We start from the raw sequence: 20,140 nt of genomic DNA, 5'->3' as shown, positions 1-20,140 counted from the left end.
GTCTTTCAAAGCACAATTTACAAGGAAAGGCCATTAGAGATGTGATGGTAGATACTTAGGGATTTAAATGCCAGACTGGCTGGAAATAGCCACTGAATGAATGATGAATGATTCTTGGTGGGTTTGAGGCAGGAGACAGGTGGGCCCTGGCTGGGCAGCTGGAGTCTGTCCCCTGTGGACAGATACTCCAAGACAAAGATAATAGGAGGAAGGAGGAGAAACTGAGCCCTGTCCAGATAAGAGGTAAAAAGACCACATGTTCTTCATTCTTAAGGTCAAGGAGACCTTCCAACTACACGCGCAGAGAGGCTACTCAGGTCAAATAGGGAGAGGACACCACCACGTGGTAAGTGATGTGAACCTTCCCGTAGGCCTCCTCACTAGATCCACCTTGGCCAAGAGATGCAGGTGCACACATAGGAGGACCCTGAGGTGAACCAAACACGACTCAGAACCCGGCAAAGCAAGACGACTGGCCAAAGGAAACCCCAAAGAAATGCCCCATACAAGTGATTTAAACTACCACAAAGGCATGACTCTTTCTCTCTGAGCCCTCTATCTATTCACATGTACATCTTTCCTCCTAATAAATACTTTATCTGTTTCACTATTTTCCATCTCTTTGAAATTTATTTCTACAAAGCAGACAAACCAGGGCCACTGGCCCTCATGGTCCAGTGGGCTAGGATTCGGCATTCTCACTGCTGCAGCCTGACCTCAATCTCTGGTCGGGGAACTGAGATCCTTCTTCGAGCTGCTACAGGTGGAGGCCACACGACGTGGGGCTGGCATAGCCACACAGCCTGGAGAAACAGGCTTGTGAGACTTTTCTCTTCTAACTTACCTGCTGACTCGCTCAGGGAGTCAGGGTCCTCTGAAAATGGCTATAAACAATGACTTAGAAACTGGCACAGACTCGAGGATTCTAAATTAGTGCTTCACTCCCTTCCTCTGATCTGGCACACTCATCGGATAAAGGAAAACACCCAGCAGCAGAGGGCGGGGTAGAAACTCCAGGGTGAGAGGCCAAAAGCGAGGGTAAGGAGAAGTCAACAAATCAAATTCAGATGATTATGCCTATTCTGGATAGGGTCCCTTTTGCTTCCTCAGAAAAGTAACAGCCCATTTCCACAAGCTTCCCAGATACATCAGAAAAAATCATTTTGGATTGTTTAATTCTCTCAAACTACCAAAGCATTTTCTCTGGAGGAAACTCTTTTAAATGTAGGAAGTGCACAAGGTTTGTAAAGATCTCAGGGCAATATGCAGAGATAAGACAACTGGTCGTTTAATCTGACAGTGATTTGGAATCAAGGGAAATTTCTGAATTTCTTCCATAGTTTTGCATGACTCTCCTTTGGGACCTCTGCTAAAAGTTTTTCTGCCTTTTTTTTTTTTTTTTTTCTGGATATATTACCTTGTGCTGCTGCTGCTGCTGCTAAGTCGCTCCAGTTGTGTCCGACTTTGTGCGACCCCATAGACAGCAGCCCACTAGGCTCCTCTGTCCCTGGGATTCTCCAGGCAAGAGTACTGGAGTGGGTTGCCATTTCCTTCTCCAATGCATGAAAGTGAAAAATGAAAGTGAAATTGCTCAGTCGTGCCCAACTCTTAGCGACCCCATGGACTGCAGCCTTCCAGGCTCCTCCGTCCATGGGATTTTCCAGGCAAGAGTACTGAAGTGGGTTGCCATTGCCTTCTCTGATATTACCTTGTAATCCCTGCCAAATTCTGGGTGTTTCTAAAAAATTTGCTCAAGAGTTCAGGATAACTATACTATTAGTCCTAAGTAGCCACATCCAAGAATATTCAAGGTAATATAAAATATATATGTGTGTGTGTGTATCTTAGTTTTATTTTTAAGATAATTATAATTTAATGTTTCCTTACCTGAACTTCCCCAAAAGCCAAATCTTCAGGAGATCTGGGCTCTGAATCCCAGGGGTTAGGAGGATTCAGTTCTAGAAGCAAAAGTTCATTTTCTTCACTCTCTTCCACAACTAGAACCAAAGGGGAACAAATTTGAATTAATAACAACAACAAAATTATGTTTAAAAAGCATCACTGAAATAGAAATGTATGGCTCAGATACTCAGAGTACAAAAATCAAAGGAAATCAGAAAGAAAAAGCAATGCTAATTTAGGTCAAGCAATACCTACTGAGATGAGGGCTGAAGACTGACACCCATTCATTTCTTTTATTCATACTACACTTAAGGAGCTCATGGAATCTCAGGCATGTCTTAAGCTGAGTGCTGGGCACATGGTGGTTTATTATTTTTATATCTTTTAAATACTGTTTAAGAATTTAATAGAAGCACATTAATTAGCATTTTCCTAATAAGAGTTATCAACTTATTTAATAGCAAAACACAACTGGCTTTCTTAATAAAATCAGAAATACACAAAGGACATTTAATATCACCACTATTATTAAACTGTGCCCTTGAAAATGCAAGCAATACAATAAAGATACATTTTATTATTATTTTCAGGCTATATCATTGCTGGAAAACAGTGTCACGAAATAGAAAGAGTGCTGGATTTGGAAACACTAGGGTGGGGATGGTGACTGAGATGCTTATTATCAACATCCTGGGCTGCAGTTGCCTGATCATAAAATAAAGTTATGACACATACTTCATAGAGTTGTTGTAGACAGTAAACAATATAAGAGATCCAACAGTGTCTAGCACTATGCCTGGCACAAAGAAAGCATTTAATCAATAATAATATTATTATGGCAATTATTTTATCTTTCAAGAATGAAGAGTTAAAGAGAAAGCTCAGTATTGATAAGACTATATACTATTAATAACAAATATCAACTCAAAAGTACAAAGTATTATGGTAGATTCTCAGAAAACTGCACTGATAACCACTCGTAAAGATTTTCCTTCTTTAGAATTGTTCTCTCTTAAGAAAAGCAGGAAAAGAAATGTGTGTGCTCAGTTGCTCAGTCGTGTCTAACTCTTTGTGACCCCATGAACTGTAGCCCACCACGCTCCTGTGTCCATGGGATTTTCTAGGCAAGAATACTGGAGTGGATTGCTACTTCCTACTCCAGGGGACCTTCCCAACCCAGGAATTGAACCCATGTTTCCTGCATCTCCTGCATTGGGAGGTGGATTCTTTACCACTATTGCAACCTGGGAAACCCTAGTTATTAAGTAACAGTTATTAAACAGCTTTAATATTCTAAGAGAGGGTGGAAAAGGAAGGGCTATCTAACAATGGTGCTGTGCAACTGGTTATTTAAGTATTCTAGTTTATTATCTAGTTTATTAAAGACACAATGAGAAGCTTCCGAGTGGCTAAAAATAGAATATCAAAGGGAGGACTTCTAAATTTAATAGCAATGGAAACAATTCCAGTGGAAAATCTGAATATATACAAATGTAAGATGAAAAAGTTCTACCACCAATGAAAACTGGCAAACATGTTTGGAAAATATATTAGCATCATACTTGAGAAACAAGCTTAATTTAAAACAACAGTGATGCTATTTTTTTGATTCAAATGAGAAAAGTCTGAAAAACTAAGAATGCCTCAAGCTGGTAAAGTATGAGGAGAAAGGAAAGCTTATTAACTAGTTAGTGGGAACAAAAACTGGGTCATTCTAAAAAATGGACTGTAATGCAATACATACTAAAGAATGGATGAATGAATAATGGACTCATTTATTCATTTAGGACCTCAAGTAAAGAGGACCAGGTTAACCATATTTTTTAGTTCATGACACATTATACTCAGTCCAGGCAAAGCTACGTACTTACTTATTTATTTACTTATTCCCTTTATCTGTTTCTCATTGTTATTTCTCTCTCCTCTCCTACAGGATTATCATTTAAATGCTCAGGCAAAGTATGCATTATATTTTATGTGTGCATTTTAATTCATATAAATGGTACTGGGTCTCCAGTCTGTTTCTTACTCTTTTTCACTCAATACTCTGTTTTTAAGATTCTTTCATGTTGCCACGTGTACATCTAGTCCACTTCCTCTAACTGTAAGTTAGTATTCTGTGGTTCACCACATTTTACTGATTTACCCTCCTTGACTCCATCACCACAAGATTTCTCCGGTGCATACACAGAAGTGAGACTGATGGATCACGGTGTATGGTCCATAAACCTCCTCTGACTAATCACTGTTGGATTATTCTCTAGCATAGCTGCACCGGCCACATCTCTGCCACATGCATGAAGATTTTTATATCTTTATATCTCTGACAACATTTGGCAGTTCCTTGGTTTATTTTTACCAATAAAAAAACCCTACAGTAACATCTCATTGCTTTGGTTAGCAGTTTTCTGATAATTAACGAATTTAAGCATATTTTCATATGCTTATTGACCTTTGGGGATTCATCGGTAAAATGCTAGTTGATACCTGTTCTTCATTTTTGTATTGAGCTTCCTATCCTTTCTTGTCAATTTGCTTTACTTAAGAGAATGGCAACCCACTCCAGTATTCTTGCCTGGGAAATCCTCTGGACAGAGGAGCCTGGCGGGTTACAGTCCATGGGGTCACAAAGAATCGGACAGGACTGAGTGACTAACCCCTTTCACTTTCTTCTTATATGCTAGAACATATTCTCCTGTTGGTTGTAAATATTGAAAGATAATCACCCAAACTATTATATGTCTTTGTCTGTGTCCTCCATTTAGCAGAAATCTTTAGTACTGATGAGTTCATATTTACCAGGGTTTTGTGTGTGTGTGTAGGCGGGGGGTTGCCTTTTGAGCTGTACTTTTGAAATGCTGTTTGTCAGGAAGTCACCAATCTCTAGGTCACAAAGATATTCTATACTTCTTCCATTACTTTTACGGTCTTACCTTTCTCATTTAGGTTATTAGTCCCTGTGGAGCCCATCTTTACGTTAAGGTGTACAAAATGTTAAATATGGGTAAATACATTAATTGGGTGTATGTGTGAACGGCGCTCAGTCATGTCCGACTCTTTGCAACCCCGTGGACTGTAGCCCATTAGGCTCCTCTGTCCATGGAATTCTTCAGGCAATATGCTAGAGTGGGTTGCCATTTCCTTCTCCAGGGGATCTCCCTGATCCAGGGATCAAACCCAGGTCTCCCACATTGCAGGCAGACTCTTTACTGTCTGAGCCACCAGGGAAGCTCCCCCCAAAATAATTACTCATACCCTTTTGCCAGTAATGCAACTATCTTACAAAAATAACTCCAAAAACAGAGAAGTTCTTAAGCATAAAGATCACAGTTTTGGTTTTGAAGGCAAAAAAAAAAAGAAAAAATCTGTGAACAGCATAAATGTCAACAGCAGAGAACTGGCTAAATAAAGTTTTAATGTAAGCATACTTAAAAGTATGTATATATAGAATCTGACATATTAACAAGACAAAAACAGGATACAAAAATAATATAGAGAGTAATTATAATTAGTTATAAAAATATGCCTAAAAAGATGACTGAAGATGGAGCTAGACTGAAAATCAACAAAGAAACAGAAGACTTGAACAACACTATAAACCAACCAGACCCAACAGATAACACTCCCCCCAAATACAGAATACACATTCTTCTCAGGTACATGTGAAATATCTCCACAAACCAGTACAAACCATATGTTAGGCCAAAAAACAAATGTCAATAAATTTAAAAGTTTCAAGTCATATAAAGTATGTTCCCTGACCACAATGAAATGAAATTAGATACCAATAAGAGAAGAAAGTTGGAAAATTCAGAAATATGTAGAAACAAACAATATACTCCTAAATACAAATGGTTTAAAGAAGAAAATCACAAGAGAAGTTAGAAAATACTTTGAGACAAATAAAAATGAAAATATAACATGCTGAAACTTATGGAATGCAGCTAATACAGTATAGTGCATATAATGAAATTTATACCAGTACACATTTGTAATTAAAAAGATCTCAAGTAAAAAACCTAACCTTCCATCTCATGAAATTAGAAAAAGAGGCATAAACTAAACCCAAAACAAACAAAAGAAAGGACATATTTAAAAGAGCTAAAATAAACAGAATTGATACTAGAAAAATAAGAAAAAATGAAAACAGGAATATGCTCTTTGAAAAGATTAACAAAATTTTCAAACCTTCAGCTAGACTAATAAAAGAGAGAAAGGGCTCAAATTACTAAAATCAAGAATGAAAAAGGGGATGTTACTATCAACTTTACAGAATAAAAAAGAATACAAGGAAATATTATGATTATTATACATCAACAAATTGATAACCCAGATGAAATGAGAAATTCTTAGGAAGAAACAAATTAACAAAACTAATGAGAAGAAATAGAATACCTGAGAAGACCCATAACAAATAACAGATTTAATTAGTAAACAAAAACCTTCACAAACATTAGTCTAAGCCTAGATAGCTTCACTGGTGAATCTGACCTAATGACTAAAGAAGAACCAACACCAATACTTCACAAGCTCTTCCAATAAATAGAAGAGGAGGGAACACTTCCCAACTTACTTTATGAGGGCAATTTTATTACCCTGATCCCAGGACCAGACAAAGACATCTCAAAATAGGAAAACTACAGACCAATGTTCCTGACAAATTTTGTTGTTGTTGTTTAGCTGCTCAGCCATGTCTGACTCTTTGTGACCCCACGGACTGCAGCCCGCCGGGCTCCTCTTTCCTGCCTAGGAAAGAATACGGGAATAGGTTGCCATTTCCTACTCCAGGTGGTCTTTCTCACCCAGGGATCAAACACGTGTCTCCTGCATCGGCAGGCAGATTATTTACCATTGAGTCATCTGGGTGGGAGTCCTTACAAACATAGACATAAAAATCCTTAACCAAATATTAGCAAATACAGTTTAGCAATATAAAAAAGAATTGTAGCCATGGCTAAGTGGGGTTTATGCCAGCTTGATTCAATACAGAAAAAACCACAGAGGCATAAAATAGATTATTGATTGCCAGGGGCTGAAGGAAGAGGGGAATGGGAGTGACTGCTAATAGTTATAAGGTTTCTTTTGGGGATGATGAGAATGTTCTGGAATTAGAGAGTGGTGGTAATGGCTCAATATATGAAAATATTAAAAACCATTGAGCTGCATACTCTAAAAGGGTGAATTTTATAGTACATGAATTATATCTCAATTAAAAGAAGGAGGAGAAGGCTGGGGAGAGAGAGGAAGGGGAACTTGGTGACAACTGGAAGAAAAGATACCTAAACAGAGGTTGTCTTGAGGTGATGGGAGTTTAGGTGAGCATCTTCTTCCTTCTACTTTCCTGACTTCTACCTTTTTAATGATGATCATATCCCGTGAAAGAGAAGGACGGCTTGGTCTCATGTGAACTGAGATTATTCAGTTTTATGATTATTATAAATAACAATTTTTTGTGGTAGGGAATCACTACAGCATTGGTAGCACTGGATGAAAAGTGGACTCAGTTAAAATTTTCCACTCTCTCTGCATTTCCTCACTGGGACAAAAGCTGAAAACTTCAGTGTGTCTTGTTACCACCTGCCCTCCACTGGCCTGCTGTCACCTCTGGCCAGAAACCCTCTACATCAGTTTCCACCTTCGATCTACCTTCCATTTGATCAACTTTCTGCTGAGTGGGAAATCCCTTCCTCTTGCTCCAAAGGTCCAAGTCACAGGGGAAATATGTGGATTATTTAAGACGTACATAAAAAAAAAAGTCTTTTTTTTTTTAATTGGAGTATAATTGCTTTACAATGTCATTCTAGTTTCTGCTGTACAATGAAGTAAATCAGCTAGAGGGATATATATATATATATACATATACATATCTGTTGCTATATATATACATCTCCCCTCCCTCTTGGACCTCCTTCCCACCCCACCTCCAATCCACCTTTCTAGGTCATCGCAGAGCACCAAGCTGAGCTCCCTGTGCTAAAGAGTAGCTTCCCACTAGCTGTCTATTCCAAAAGACTTAGAGGTTTTGTAAAAGCCCTTAAGCAGCTATAAATTTCTGGGTTATATACTCATTAAGTTGATAGTCTATTGTCCTCTAACTTACACAGTTTAATAGTTTCAACCTTTGCTTCTAACCTGTTTTCTGCCAAATGAATTTAAGAGTATTTGTATAGTGCCTGTTACTAGCTTCTGTTAACAAGCAGTCTGCAGGTTTCCTAAGCTAGCTCAACAGACATGGAATGGAGCTTACTGGCAAAAGAAGCTAGAGGTCCAGGCATCCTTTCGAGGGATGGGGAAGGATGCACTTGCCGTCAAAGGAATTAGCAACTTACCCCAGAATAACCTGCTGTCACATCTCTTTGGGGGTGATTGGGAAAGGACATGCACCTCAGTGACACCTCTGCTCTGGGAACTGGGAGAATGCCTTGGCAGGCCACACCCTTCTTTAAAAAATGATTAGGAGTTGGTCTCACCAAGACATCTGGACAACAGTGGCCCTAGTATCCTATCCCATGTACAATAATTTGAGCCTGAAAAAGATGTTGAGCTGGTGTAAACACAGTTTCCAGTCTGGAGGTCCAGGCAGGAAGCCCTCCATTTAGCTCCCTTCACAGATAACCAGTGTTAAGACTGCCCTCATCCACACTGCTTATGCATATACATTTCTCATAATTGTGTCTTACTATATGTAACATTTATAATCTGCTTTTTTGCTTTATCTATCAAAAATCTCTAATTATTTAATTCCTTCAATAGTATCGCTTTTAAGACACAGTGGAATTATTTTTAATGTTTTGATTGTTTTAAATCTTTCTGTTTAGACAGTATTGCTATGAATGAACATTTTCATACCTATATCTTTTGACATATCAAGGATTATCAAGACCTTAGGAAACAGCCTTGGATGTGGAATTGCCAGGTCAAAGGGATGCATATTTTTCAGTGTGTTAGGAAACCCAGTGGAGAGTTTTAAGCAGGGGAATGACATGAATTAATTTTGATTTTTAAAATATCAGCCTTGTATACCTGAAGGGCTTCCCTGGTGGCTCAGACAGTAAAGAATCCACCTGCAGTGAAGAAGACCTGGGTTTGATCTCTGAGCTGGGAAGATCCCCTGGAGGAGGGCATGCAAACCACTCCAGTATTCTCGTATAAAGAATTCCATGGACAGAGAAGCCTGGCAGGCTACAGTCCATGGCATCACAAAGAGTTGGACACGTTTGAGCAACTAAGCACAACATAGCACAGCATACCTGAAACTAACACAACATTGTAAATCAACTCTACTCCAATATAAGATAAACATTAAATTAGAAATATATACCAATCTGGGTGCTATAAGCAGAATGAACTGCAGGAAGTAAGCACAGAAGCAGGGAGTCCAGTCATGCAGACAAAAGATGACTCTTTCTTATCCATCTTTGATTCTCTTAATACCCAGGACAACGGTTTACACCTGGCATGATCTCATCAAATGCTTACTGAACAAATGAATGAATGAACGAAGGGACCTTCTGAAGAAATTCTGGTTAGAATTTTCAGTGTTAGCTATTTTTAAAAGACTTAATGTCCACAGGTTAAAATCAGAATGTAACCAAAGCTTCAAGTGAAATTGGAAACAAGTTGACAAGAAGGTCCCCCATAACAGTGACAGCAGAAAACATTGATCAATATGGAAGGTATTTACCTAGTTCATCTTGGCAGAAGCTGCCTGGAGGGTTGATATACTTCATGGTGCTCACATCCAACTTCCAGTTGTGTTTTGTGCATCTAACAGACCTGGATGAAAAATTGTCCTTAGGTTTATGAAATGATGTAAATAAAAATTAACCTTATTGGGCTTACATGCATTATAAACAACTATAGTTGGTTGAACACAAAATTCATGAGAGGAAAACTATTAATAGCTAAAGCTCAAATATCCAAGGAAATATAGACTGATCATCAGTAGGTAATTTTAAAAGTGAAGATAACGGCTTCCCTGGTGGTTCAGTGTTAAAGAATCCGTCTGCCAATGCAGGAGACACAAGTTCGATCCCAGATCTGGGAAGATTCCACATGCTGAGGAGCAGCTAAGCCTGTGTACCGCAACTGTTGAACCTGTGCTCTAGAGCCCAGGAGCCGCAAATACTGAGCCCATGTGCAGCAACTACTGAAGTCCAAACGCTCGAGAGCCTGTGTTCCACGACAAGAGAAGCCATCACAATGAGAAGCCTGCGCAACAAGAGAGTAGCCCTACTCCCCGCAACGAGAGAAAGCTGCTCAGCAACTGAGACCCAGCATTTAAAAATGGTAACGAATCAATTATTTTAAAAATTATTTAAAAAACAGTGAAGATAAATGGCACATCACAAAATAATACATGTTAGAGATCAACAGAGCCATCAGAATAAAGTCACCTTTAGGGATAGCTCTCATAAAAAAGCTAAGTTGGTTTAAAGCCAACTGAGGCCAATATGAGGATAGAATGTAGTGATAAAGACAAATCTGCGATTTATGATCACTCTACAAACCTTGGTCCCTATTATAGTGTACTGAACCTAAGTTCAACTCGAATTAGTTTAAGATTTCAGAGCATGGTTGCCAAAATACAGGATGCCCAGTTAAATATGAATTTCAGATAAATAACAATTTAAAAATATGTCTCACACAATATTTGACATACACTGGAAATTCCTCATTTATCTGCAATGTAATTGAGTGTTCTGCATTTTTATTTGCTAATTCTGGCAACCCTGTTTCAGAATGACAGCTAGATTGCAGCAAAGTAGGAGGCTTAGTGATTTCTTTTCCATTTCTTATCAAACTGTGAAGGGGTTATGGTGATAGAAAATGAGGTATAAACGTTCCATTTCCTCTCTACCTTGGTGGTGTTTTTGTAGCAGTTAAAGATTTAAAAAGAAAAAACCCACAAATGTCTCAAATCAGAAACATCAGATTTCTTAAACTAACAGTGTCTATTTTAACTTCTATATCGGTAAATTACACGAATTTTCCCAAGCTTCATTATATCAAGAATTTTTCATGCCCTTTTCTAGTAACAAGGCAAAAAAATGTATTCCACGCTTCAATTTAAGGAGGATTATTCTGTAACATCTACTCTTTCATCAGTGAGTAGCCAACAACCTTTCAAAATTTGAGGACATTCCAAATCCAACTATTCAGCATGCAGGTCAATAAATGGGAAGCATGGCAGGGTCTTAATTGTCATGGGCAGCAGGCAGACAGCAGGAAGGTGACAGCTCCAGGCACTAAGAGGTTGTGAAAAGCTATTAAATTTGAAAAATGAGAACCACAACTTATGAGAGTGGCTGATCTTGGTTATGTGTGAAGAAGAAAAATGGCTGAGGTAGGGAGGGTAGAGGAGGTAGCTCATTACTCTTAAGTGTCTCCTTGTAGAGAGATTCCTCAGGCAGATTGCTGCACAGAGCACCCGGGGAGAAGCAATCAAATTTGGAGCAATGGATGCGGGACTACAGGGTGTGAGTTACTCTGAGGATGGAGTTGACAGTGCCAGCTCCAGGTTAGCCTGACAACAGTAGGGTGAAACGAGGATCAACCACCCCAAAGGCTTTGCATGGAGGAGAGAAAGGCCAGTCTGGGGCAAAGTGATCACTCTGTTAGGATAATCAAGCCAGATTCAAGAACAAGCTGAATTGCTATAAATAATCTCATTCCTAAGCTATACCAGAAGCTCAAGACAGAGTAATAATCGTAAAGGTAATTGACGTGTATTGAGTGCCTATCATATGACAGATATTGTTTTAAGTGTTTTTTGTGTTGGAAATCACTTAATCCTCTGAGCAGCCAGACAGAACAGGTAACACTCATTTTCACTCTATAAAGGAGAAGACCAAGGTCCAGAAAGGCTAAGAAACTTGTCCATGTTCACGGGGCTGATAAGTGGTAAGGCCAGGTTTCTGAAGAGGGCAGATTGTGATGAAAGATCAAGCTGCTAATTACAAAGCTACACTCCCTCCAATGGCTGGCTACGTGAGCTCCAGGGTGAAAGCCCATTGAGGACAGAGGAAAAGCAAAGTCCCCAACCGCAACAGTCAGAAGACCTCAAGGTCCCAGAGTGCCCACAGAAGCTCACTAGTGACAGAAAAAGCCATGGCTGAGGTTTCCCTGGGTTAAATCCACTGAGAAGATGGAAGGGACTCAAAGCAGGGCTGTCAGCAAATAACCATGAGGGTCTCCGAGAGTAGAGTTGCTGCTCAAAGTATATCCCATACAATACTTGGAACCTATCTATGCTGAAAATATATTCATTGTTTACCTGAAATGTAGATTTCTGTTTGCCTTCTGTTTGCCTAATCTAGCAATCCCATCAGAGGAGCCAAACAGGAGACAGGTGTCAACACTGTTTCTGTCCTGAAACTAAGAATGTAGTGAAGCAAATCTGTATGCAGGTGTAAGAATATTCTAGACTTGGGTAATGGTCATCTTTACAATTCTAGCAGGGAGCTCTTAGACAACTACCCAGCTCCTCTGAATCCACCTGCATGAAACCGCCCACAGATGACCTGAGAAATCAAATCAACAACAGTAGAAGACAAGTCTGATGTGAGAGTGGCTAAAAAGCACCCAGGTCAAGTAAGGCTGAAAAGAAGCTTGGAAAAGTGGGGTCAGCCACTCATTCATTGCCAGTGTTGAGCATCAGGCTGACAGAGCATCCCCTCTCCACTACCTTCCCTGTCTCTGCCAGAGTATGCTGCTATCTCTTCGGCTGTCACTGAAAACAAGACAAAGCAAAACAAAAATCCACAGCAATCCTGCCCTGGTATTGTCCCAGAACTGGGGAGGGAGGTCATCTACATGTAGTCTTAATCAACGGATAGGGGAGGAGGGGTAGCAGCACCAGTTTTCCAAGAAATGATCAGAAGCGCCTCTGTTCAGAGCAGGTACAGTTGGGGCTCTGCCATGTGGGGTTTTTAATTACTGCAAGGTGGTCAGGGAAAGTCTATCTGCTCCCCAGCAGAGTTTGGACTAGGGCCTGCTCCACTCATACTTCTGGGAGAGCAGGAAAGGAAACTCCAAAGAGGCTTGAGTCTTGGAACATAAAAGCTATCACGCACACCCAACCCTTCACTCACATACACAGACCCACGTACCTTAGAAATGTCACTGTTTATCAAGCTAGGAATCCATTTGCAATTAGAGTTCTTGAGAGAGAATGGGAAATTAAGTCAAGGTCAGAATGTCTTGAGATCAGAGAAATACCCTAAATGTGCACAAGCAAGTTACAAATTTGCTAGAAGAAATAATTTGTTAGTTGTTTCACTTGATTTCCACACTTCTGGCCAAATCTAATTATAAGAAGGGTCAGTGGGGGAGGGGGATGATTTGGGAGAATGGCATTAAAACATGTATAATATCATATAAGAAATGAATCACCAGTCCAGGTTCGATGCAGGATACAGGAAGCTTGGGGATGGTGCACTGGGATGGACCCAGAGGGATGGTCTGGGGAGGGAGGTGGGAGGGGGCTTCAGGATGGGGAACACGTGTACCCCTGTGGCCATTTTGATGTATGGCAAAACCAATACAATATTGTAAAGTAAAAAAATAAAATAAAATAAATAAATAAAAAAGAAGGGTCACCAGAGAAAAAGCAGAATGACTCACGGTACCTTCCATCTAAATCCTCGATATCTTTTATGAACAGGCCTCCTTGGTGCTTGCACATATTCTTGCATGCTCGCAGGAGGCTCTTACTCTTATACAAGATGTAATCTTTGCCAGTGCTCTTATTTCGAACAAAATTGATTCCTTCCTTGAGATTGGCGACTTCAGCAGGGGAGAGACACAAGAGGAGCTCAGCTGTTTGTTCGATGCTGTGAAAAGGCAAACATTTTGAGAGGAAACAGAGACATTGTTAGGTTTTAAGAGAGAACAATTTGGCAATGGCAGTCAAAACCTCTTTTTTTTCTTAAGATACTATGTAAGGCCAGCCTTCCAAGTACCTGGGCTGAGCGGCAGCTGACGGTGAACTTTCTTCCCTCCTTTAAATGCCCATCCTACTTGTCGAGGGTTGACCCCACCTTCCCAGCAAAGTAATGCCTCCCTCACTTGCCTGCCCATAGTCTGTCGTTGCCTCTCCCTGGGTATTTCAGAAGAATGGCAGCTGTCACTTCAGCTTCTGTGGCTCATTCACTCCCCCCAAGGCAGAAGTCTGCGTGGAGAAAGAGGATGTACACTCAGCTCAGTATTTCCGTTGGTGATGTCTCCTCCTGAAATAAGTTTCTTTCAGAAGCCCTCTATGTTTAGCTTCAATAACTGCTCCTCACCTTCAAGCTTTCACATCAGGACCTCCTCTCTTTGCCCACCGAGAGTCACTCTTTAGGTTCAAAAGTAACTCAATCACTGCTCCTTGGTTAACCCTTCCAAGCCCCCCACCCACCCCCAGGTCAAATCTAACGTTTCTTTCTTTTTTTACTTTCTAGAAAACATGAAATTTATTCTTTCTTTTAGGGCATAGCCATCATCTTGTATAGATACAAAATTAAAGATGTGATGAGAACTCTTAGGACTTACTCAACAACTTTCATATATAATATACAGTAGTGTTAGTTATGGGGCTTCCCAGGTGGCGCTAGTGGTAAAGAACCCACCTGCCAATGCAGGAGACATAAGAGACACAGGTTCTATTCCTGGGTCGGGAAGATCCCCCGAGGAGGGCATGGCAACCCCAGTATTCTTGCCTGGAGAATCCCCGTGGATGGAAGAGCCTGACGGGCTATAGTCCATAGGGTCACAAAGAGTCGGACATGACTGAAGTAACTTAGCATGCACATGCACAGTATTAGTTATGTTTATCCGATTGTACATTACATTCCCAGAACTTATCTTACAGTTGGAAGTTTGTACCTTCTGCTAACTTTTGTTCAGTTCCCCTTCCCTCCACACCCTGCCTCTGATAACCACCAATCTGATCTCTTTTTCTATGAGTTTATCTTTAAAGTATAATTGACCTCCAACAGTTATGTTAGTTCCTGGTACACAATATACTGATTGATATTTCCATACATTTTAAATGATCACTATGATAAGCCTAGCACTGTAAGTCTAGCACTTCTTAACGTGTATTTACTGTAGAACATTATATCCTGGTACCTGTGTACCATCCTACTTACTTGTACATAGATGCTTTTAAAATCACTCTCTCTACTTTTCTCTCCCCACCACTTAGCAGACTGCCTATCTTTAACAGCTAGCTGAAGACTGAACCAACTGCACCTAATCTGAGTCATTTATAAAAAGCTCCAGCAGAAAATGAAGCATTTAATCTTTCATATTTATTCAGGGAAACTACAAATGTTACATTTCTCAAACTCCAGTCTTTAAACAAACTCTCTTTATGATGCAACTCTGAATCATAGTGGAATATAATTTTTGTGAAGAGGGACTTCAAAATAACTTAGCATATCCATGGTATGAAATCTGGATGCATGTTTAATTCTATATTCCACCCCAAACCAAAAGTGGTCAAAATTCTTTTCATATCTTAAATTAAAATTGATTTGATTTTCATGTACATTTTTGGCACTTTCATTTCTGGAAGCAAAATCTGCAGATTTCTTAAAGAGGAAATTAAATAATATTATAAAAATACCATAACAAGAAATAACAGAGAAGTTACTTCTAATTTTCAGCTAATAAGGCAGAATTCTAACTGAGAATTACCCGTTTCTTCAAAATGGATTCTCATTGTCACTTCTGTCCCAAATTCCTGGTAATTCTGTTCATAGTAGACTTGAAATGTTTCCAAATATATGTTTTAAATGTATTTGATAGAAAGGAATCCATGATAAGCCCCATGAAGCTCTTTTATCTTTATTCTTCTGAGTGCAAATATCCGACACAAGTCAAAGCAAATCCTGAGGCAATTTCTGGAATAATCAATCCAAACATGTAAAAAGAAACTCTTTCTAAATATTTTGTTTTACTTGATTGAATGAACCAATTAGCCAAAGTTCTCTGCTAGATTCTAAGGGTTTCATCAACTGTGTAAGACAAGTTGAACTAACTACACCTTTATTAATTCCTTGAGAATATCTACTGGAATCTAAAGCAAAATTTTAACATGTGCACTCCTACATACATGGTTTTATATTTCTTCCTTTTTTTTTTTTTTTAAAGACTCTACCTCCCTTTGGTTCCTTTTTAAAAAATATTTATTTATTTTGTATTTGGCTGCATCTGGTCTAAGTTGCAGCAGGCAGGATCTTCATTGCATCATGCAGGACCCTTTGCTGTGGTGCACTGACACTCTAGTTGCAGCGAGCGGGCTCAGTAGTTGCAGCGAGCAAGCTAAGTAGTTGTGGCACTCAGGCTTAGTTGCTCTGCAGCATGGGGGACCTTAGTTCCCTGAGCAGGGATCAAACCTGTGCTCCCTGCATTGCAAGGCAGATTCTTAACCACTGGACCACCAGGGAAGTTCCCTTTTATGTATTTTTTTTAATGGTTGCTGCTGCTGCTGCTGCTGCTAAGTCGCTTCAGTCGTGTCCGACTCTGTGCGACCCCATAGACGGCAGCCCACCAGGGTCGCACGTCCCTGGGATTCTCCAGGCAAGAATACTGGAGTGGATTGCCATTTCCTTCTCCAATGCATGAAAGTGAAAAGTGAAAGTGAAGTCACTCAGTCGTGTCTGACTCTTAGCAACCCCATGCACTGCAGCCCACCAGGCTCCTCCATCCATGGGATTTTCCAGGCAAGAGTGCTGGAGTGGGGTGCCATTGCCTTCTCCTTTAATGGTTAGTTTTCCCCAAAAGTTGATTTTTAAAGCTATTATTAATGAGTTGGATTCCATTAAAGTCAGGAAAGTAAAATTATAGTAAATTCTGCTTTGGGTATAAATAAAATATTTAAATTAAGAAGATGATGGGCATTGTAGTACACCTACTTTTCAACATTTCAATATTTTTTTCAAACACTTCAACGTGTGTGAAAAATAATCACTAAACACACATAAAAACATTTATATAGGGACACACATTTTTTTCCTTTTGCTTCAAACTTGGTGGTGTGGCATCCTGCTTTTAAAATTTTGATATTTTCTTTCTCATGAAATTTTAGCTTTGGTGTTGACTTCTTAAATATTATTTTAATGATATTCATCTTGATTATATTCATCTATAAAGCCAAGAATCTTCCAGAAGGTTAAGCTCTGAGAAAAAGAGCTAGAGGAAGAAAAGGCAACTCATTCAGAACTGTCAATCTATAAATGACTTTGTTACCATAATTTTTAAATTAGATTCATATTTTTTATAATTTTATTTATTTATTTTTGGCTGTGCTGAGTTTTCATTGCTGCGTGGGATTCTTCTGTAGTTGTGGCAAGCACAGGCTGCTCTCTTGTAGTGGAAGGGCTTCTCATTGTGGGGGCTTCTCTTTGCGGACCACGGACTCTAGAGAGAGAGCTTCAGTAGCTGCAGTATCAGGGCACAGTAGCTGCAGCTCCTAGGCTCCAGAGAACAGGCTCAATAGTTGAGAAAAACCAGCTTAGCTGCTCCATGGCATGTGGAATCTTCCTGGATGGGGGATCAAACCCATGTCTCCTGTACTGGCAGGCAGATTCTCCACTGCTGAGTCACCAGGAAAGCCCTGAGCTTTGTTTTCCGTGGGAAGATGTTCAATATTCTGTTCACAGGGATGTAAACTGCATGAATGCTGAGCTATAAAATGTCTGTCACATGGTAGTAAATACCTCATGAATGAAGGAATACACTCCCAAGAAGGCACTATGTCCTCCATTTGGACAAAGAGTGTGAGAATGCTTCCAAAAGTCACAGATTAAAGAAAAGATCAAATTACTGGCTCACATAAGTTTTAAAAAGTAACTTGGAGTAATTCCCTGGTGGTCCAGTAGTTAGAACTCAGCATTCTCACTGCCAGGGTCCCAAGTTTGATCCCTAGTCAGGGAACTAAGATCCCACATGCTGCATGGCATGATCTAAAAAAAAGGAAGTCTCATACTCAAAATGCTTTGGGAACCAAGGACCTAGCAGAAGAATGTCAGACTGCAAGCTTCATACAGAAATCTTTTACCATTGCATTTTCTGCTAGGTACTTCATAAATATTTGTGACCAATAACATGAAATAGTCAAGATTGCAAATGGCCTTCAAGCTGTTCCAGAAGTCAAAATGAGAAATTGAGAGACAGTAAATTCTCATGAGGCTGTATGAGTAGACAAAATCAGGCCAAATAGGAAGAAATATTAGAGAAAAATTATTCCAGTTATTTTAGAATAATGGATTCTAATCTAAGCTGTTCGATAAAGAGTCATCAGCTTACACCGTTCCCTTAAGACCCCACATTGCATGTTTCATTACAAAAGGCCATAGAAACAGTGGGTGTTAACCAGAAAGCACACTGAAAATAAGATAAAATTTACGATCTTGCCTTTATTCAAAACCACTCAGGGTCCACAACTAGATATGCTGTGCAGTTTGGGTTCCCCACTCCATAGGGAAGACATATCAGGGTTGGGAGAGGTCCTGAGAAATGAGATCATAGTTATGAACTAGATGGAAGGGAATCAGCAATTCTGACACTTCTATACACATACACTAGAATTGCACCATTAAATACATGGATAACAATGGTGAGAGCCAGCTTTCTCATGGTTGGAGTGGGACTTATAGATAAGCAAGGGCAGGAAGCTAGAGTAACCCATGTGGTAATGGAATACTTAGAGATAAACATATAGCCTTGGATGTGAACATTAAAAAAGAAAAGCTAAAAAGCATCCATCTCAAAAAACATTAAAGAACAATAAAATAATGGAAAGAAAGTATGAGAATTATAAAACAGAAGCTCTACAGAGACAGGATCAACAAAGGCAAAAGATAATGGAACCACCAAGAAAGTGAAGGGACAACACACAAACCAGGAGAAGATGTTTGCAAATTATGTATGTAATAAGGATCAGATATCACGAGTTTATTTTTTAAAAACTCTTAAAAGTCAATAACAAAACAAAGGAATTAGGAATGGTAAAGGAGTCCATATACCCAACTGATGCAGAGTTCCAGAGAATAGCAAGGAGAGATAAGAAAGCCTTCTTAAGTGAACAATGCCAAGTAACAGAGGAAAACAATAGAATGGGACAGACTATCCAATTAAAATAAATTAATTAATTTTAAAAAAAGAATGGGACAGACTAGCGATCTCTTCAAGAAAACTGGAGATATCAAGGGAACATTTCATGCACAGATAGACACAATAAAGGACAGACATGGTAAAGACCTAATAGAAGCAGAGGAGATTAAGGAAAGGTGGCAAGAATACACAGAACTATACAAAAAAGGTCTTAATGACCCAGATAACCATGACAGTATGGTCACTCACCTAGAGCCAGACTTCCTGGAATGTGAAGTCAAGTGGGTCTTAGAAAGCATTACTACCAACAAAGCTAATGGAGGTGATAGAATTCCAGCTAACCTATTTAAAATCCTAAAAGATGATGCTGTTAAAGTGCTGCACTCAATATGTCAGCAAATTTGGAAAACTCAGCAGTGGTCACAGGACTGGAAACAATCAGTTTTCATTTCAATCCCAAAGAAAGGCAATGCCCAAGGATGTTCAAGTGAAAGTGAAAGTCACTCAGTCAGGAATATACAGTCCACGGAATTCTCCAGGCCAGAATACTAGAGTGGGTAGCCTTTGGGATCAAACCCAGGTCTCCTGCATTGGAGGCAGATTCTTTACCAGCTGAGCCACAAGGGAAGCCCAAGAATGTTCAAACTACTATACAGTTGTGCTCATTTCACATGCTACCAAGGTAATGCTTAAAATCCTTCAAGCTAGGCTTCACCAGTACGTGAACTAAGAACTTCCAGATGAACAAGCTAGGTTTTGAAGAGGCAGAGGAACCAGAGGTCAGATTGCCAACATTCGTTGAAGCATAGAGAAAGCAAGGGAATTCCAGAAAAACATCTCCTTCCGCTTCATTGACTATGCTAAAGCCTTTGACTATGTGGATCACAACAAACTGGAAAATTCTCAAAGAGATGGGAATACCAGACCACCTTACTGTCTCCTGAAAAACCTGTATGCAGGTCAAGATGCAACAGTTAGAACTAGACATGGAACAGCTGACTGGTTCAAAATGGGGAAAGCAGTATGACAAGGCTGTATATTGTCAACATGATTTTTTAACTTATATGCAGAGTACATCATGCAAAATGCTGGGCTGGATGAATCACAAGTTGGAATCAAGTTTGCCAGGAGAAAT

The 20,140-nt window shown here is 39.6% G+C and overlaps 1 protein-coding gene across 9 annotated transcripts in view; it reads right to left on the bottom strand.

Annotated features, from left to right (window-relative positions):
* The window catches only part of LOC133236957 (cytidine monophosphate-N-acetylneuraminic acid hydroxylase), a 294,937-nt gene that overhangs the window by 32,008 nt on the left and 242,789 nt on the right, over positions 1 to 20,140 (bottom strand). For 6 of the 9 annotated variants that reach the window (XM_061399275.1, XM_061399276.1, XM_061399274.1 and 3 more), the window contains 4 exons: positions 13,976 to 14,074; positions 13,533 to 13,736; positions 9,587 to 9,678; positions 1,888 to 1,997 (listed from right to left, as the gene is read on the bottom strand). In XM_061399275.1, coding sequence (XP_061255259.1) covers positions 1,888 to 1,997; positions 9,587 to 9,678; positions 13,533 to 13,736; positions 13,976 to 13,983 — 414 coding nt within the window. In that variant the 5' untranslated portion in view covers positions 13,984 to 14,074. The other 3 variants (XM_061399279.1, XM_061399280.1, XM_061399281.1) reach the window with 3 other exon arrangements.

The sequence above is a fragment of the Bos javanicus genome, chromosome 23 (genome assembly GCF_032452875.1).
Source record: "Bos javanicus breed banteng chromosome 23, ARS-OSU_banteng_1.0, whole genome shotgun sequence".
Classification (NCBI taxonomy): Eukaryota; Metazoa; Chordata; class Mammalia; order Artiodactyla; family Bovidae; genus Bos; species Bos javanicus.
The sequence above is the reverse complement of the archived record's forward strand: the minus strand, read 5'-3'. Positions and strand labels throughout refer to the sequence as shown.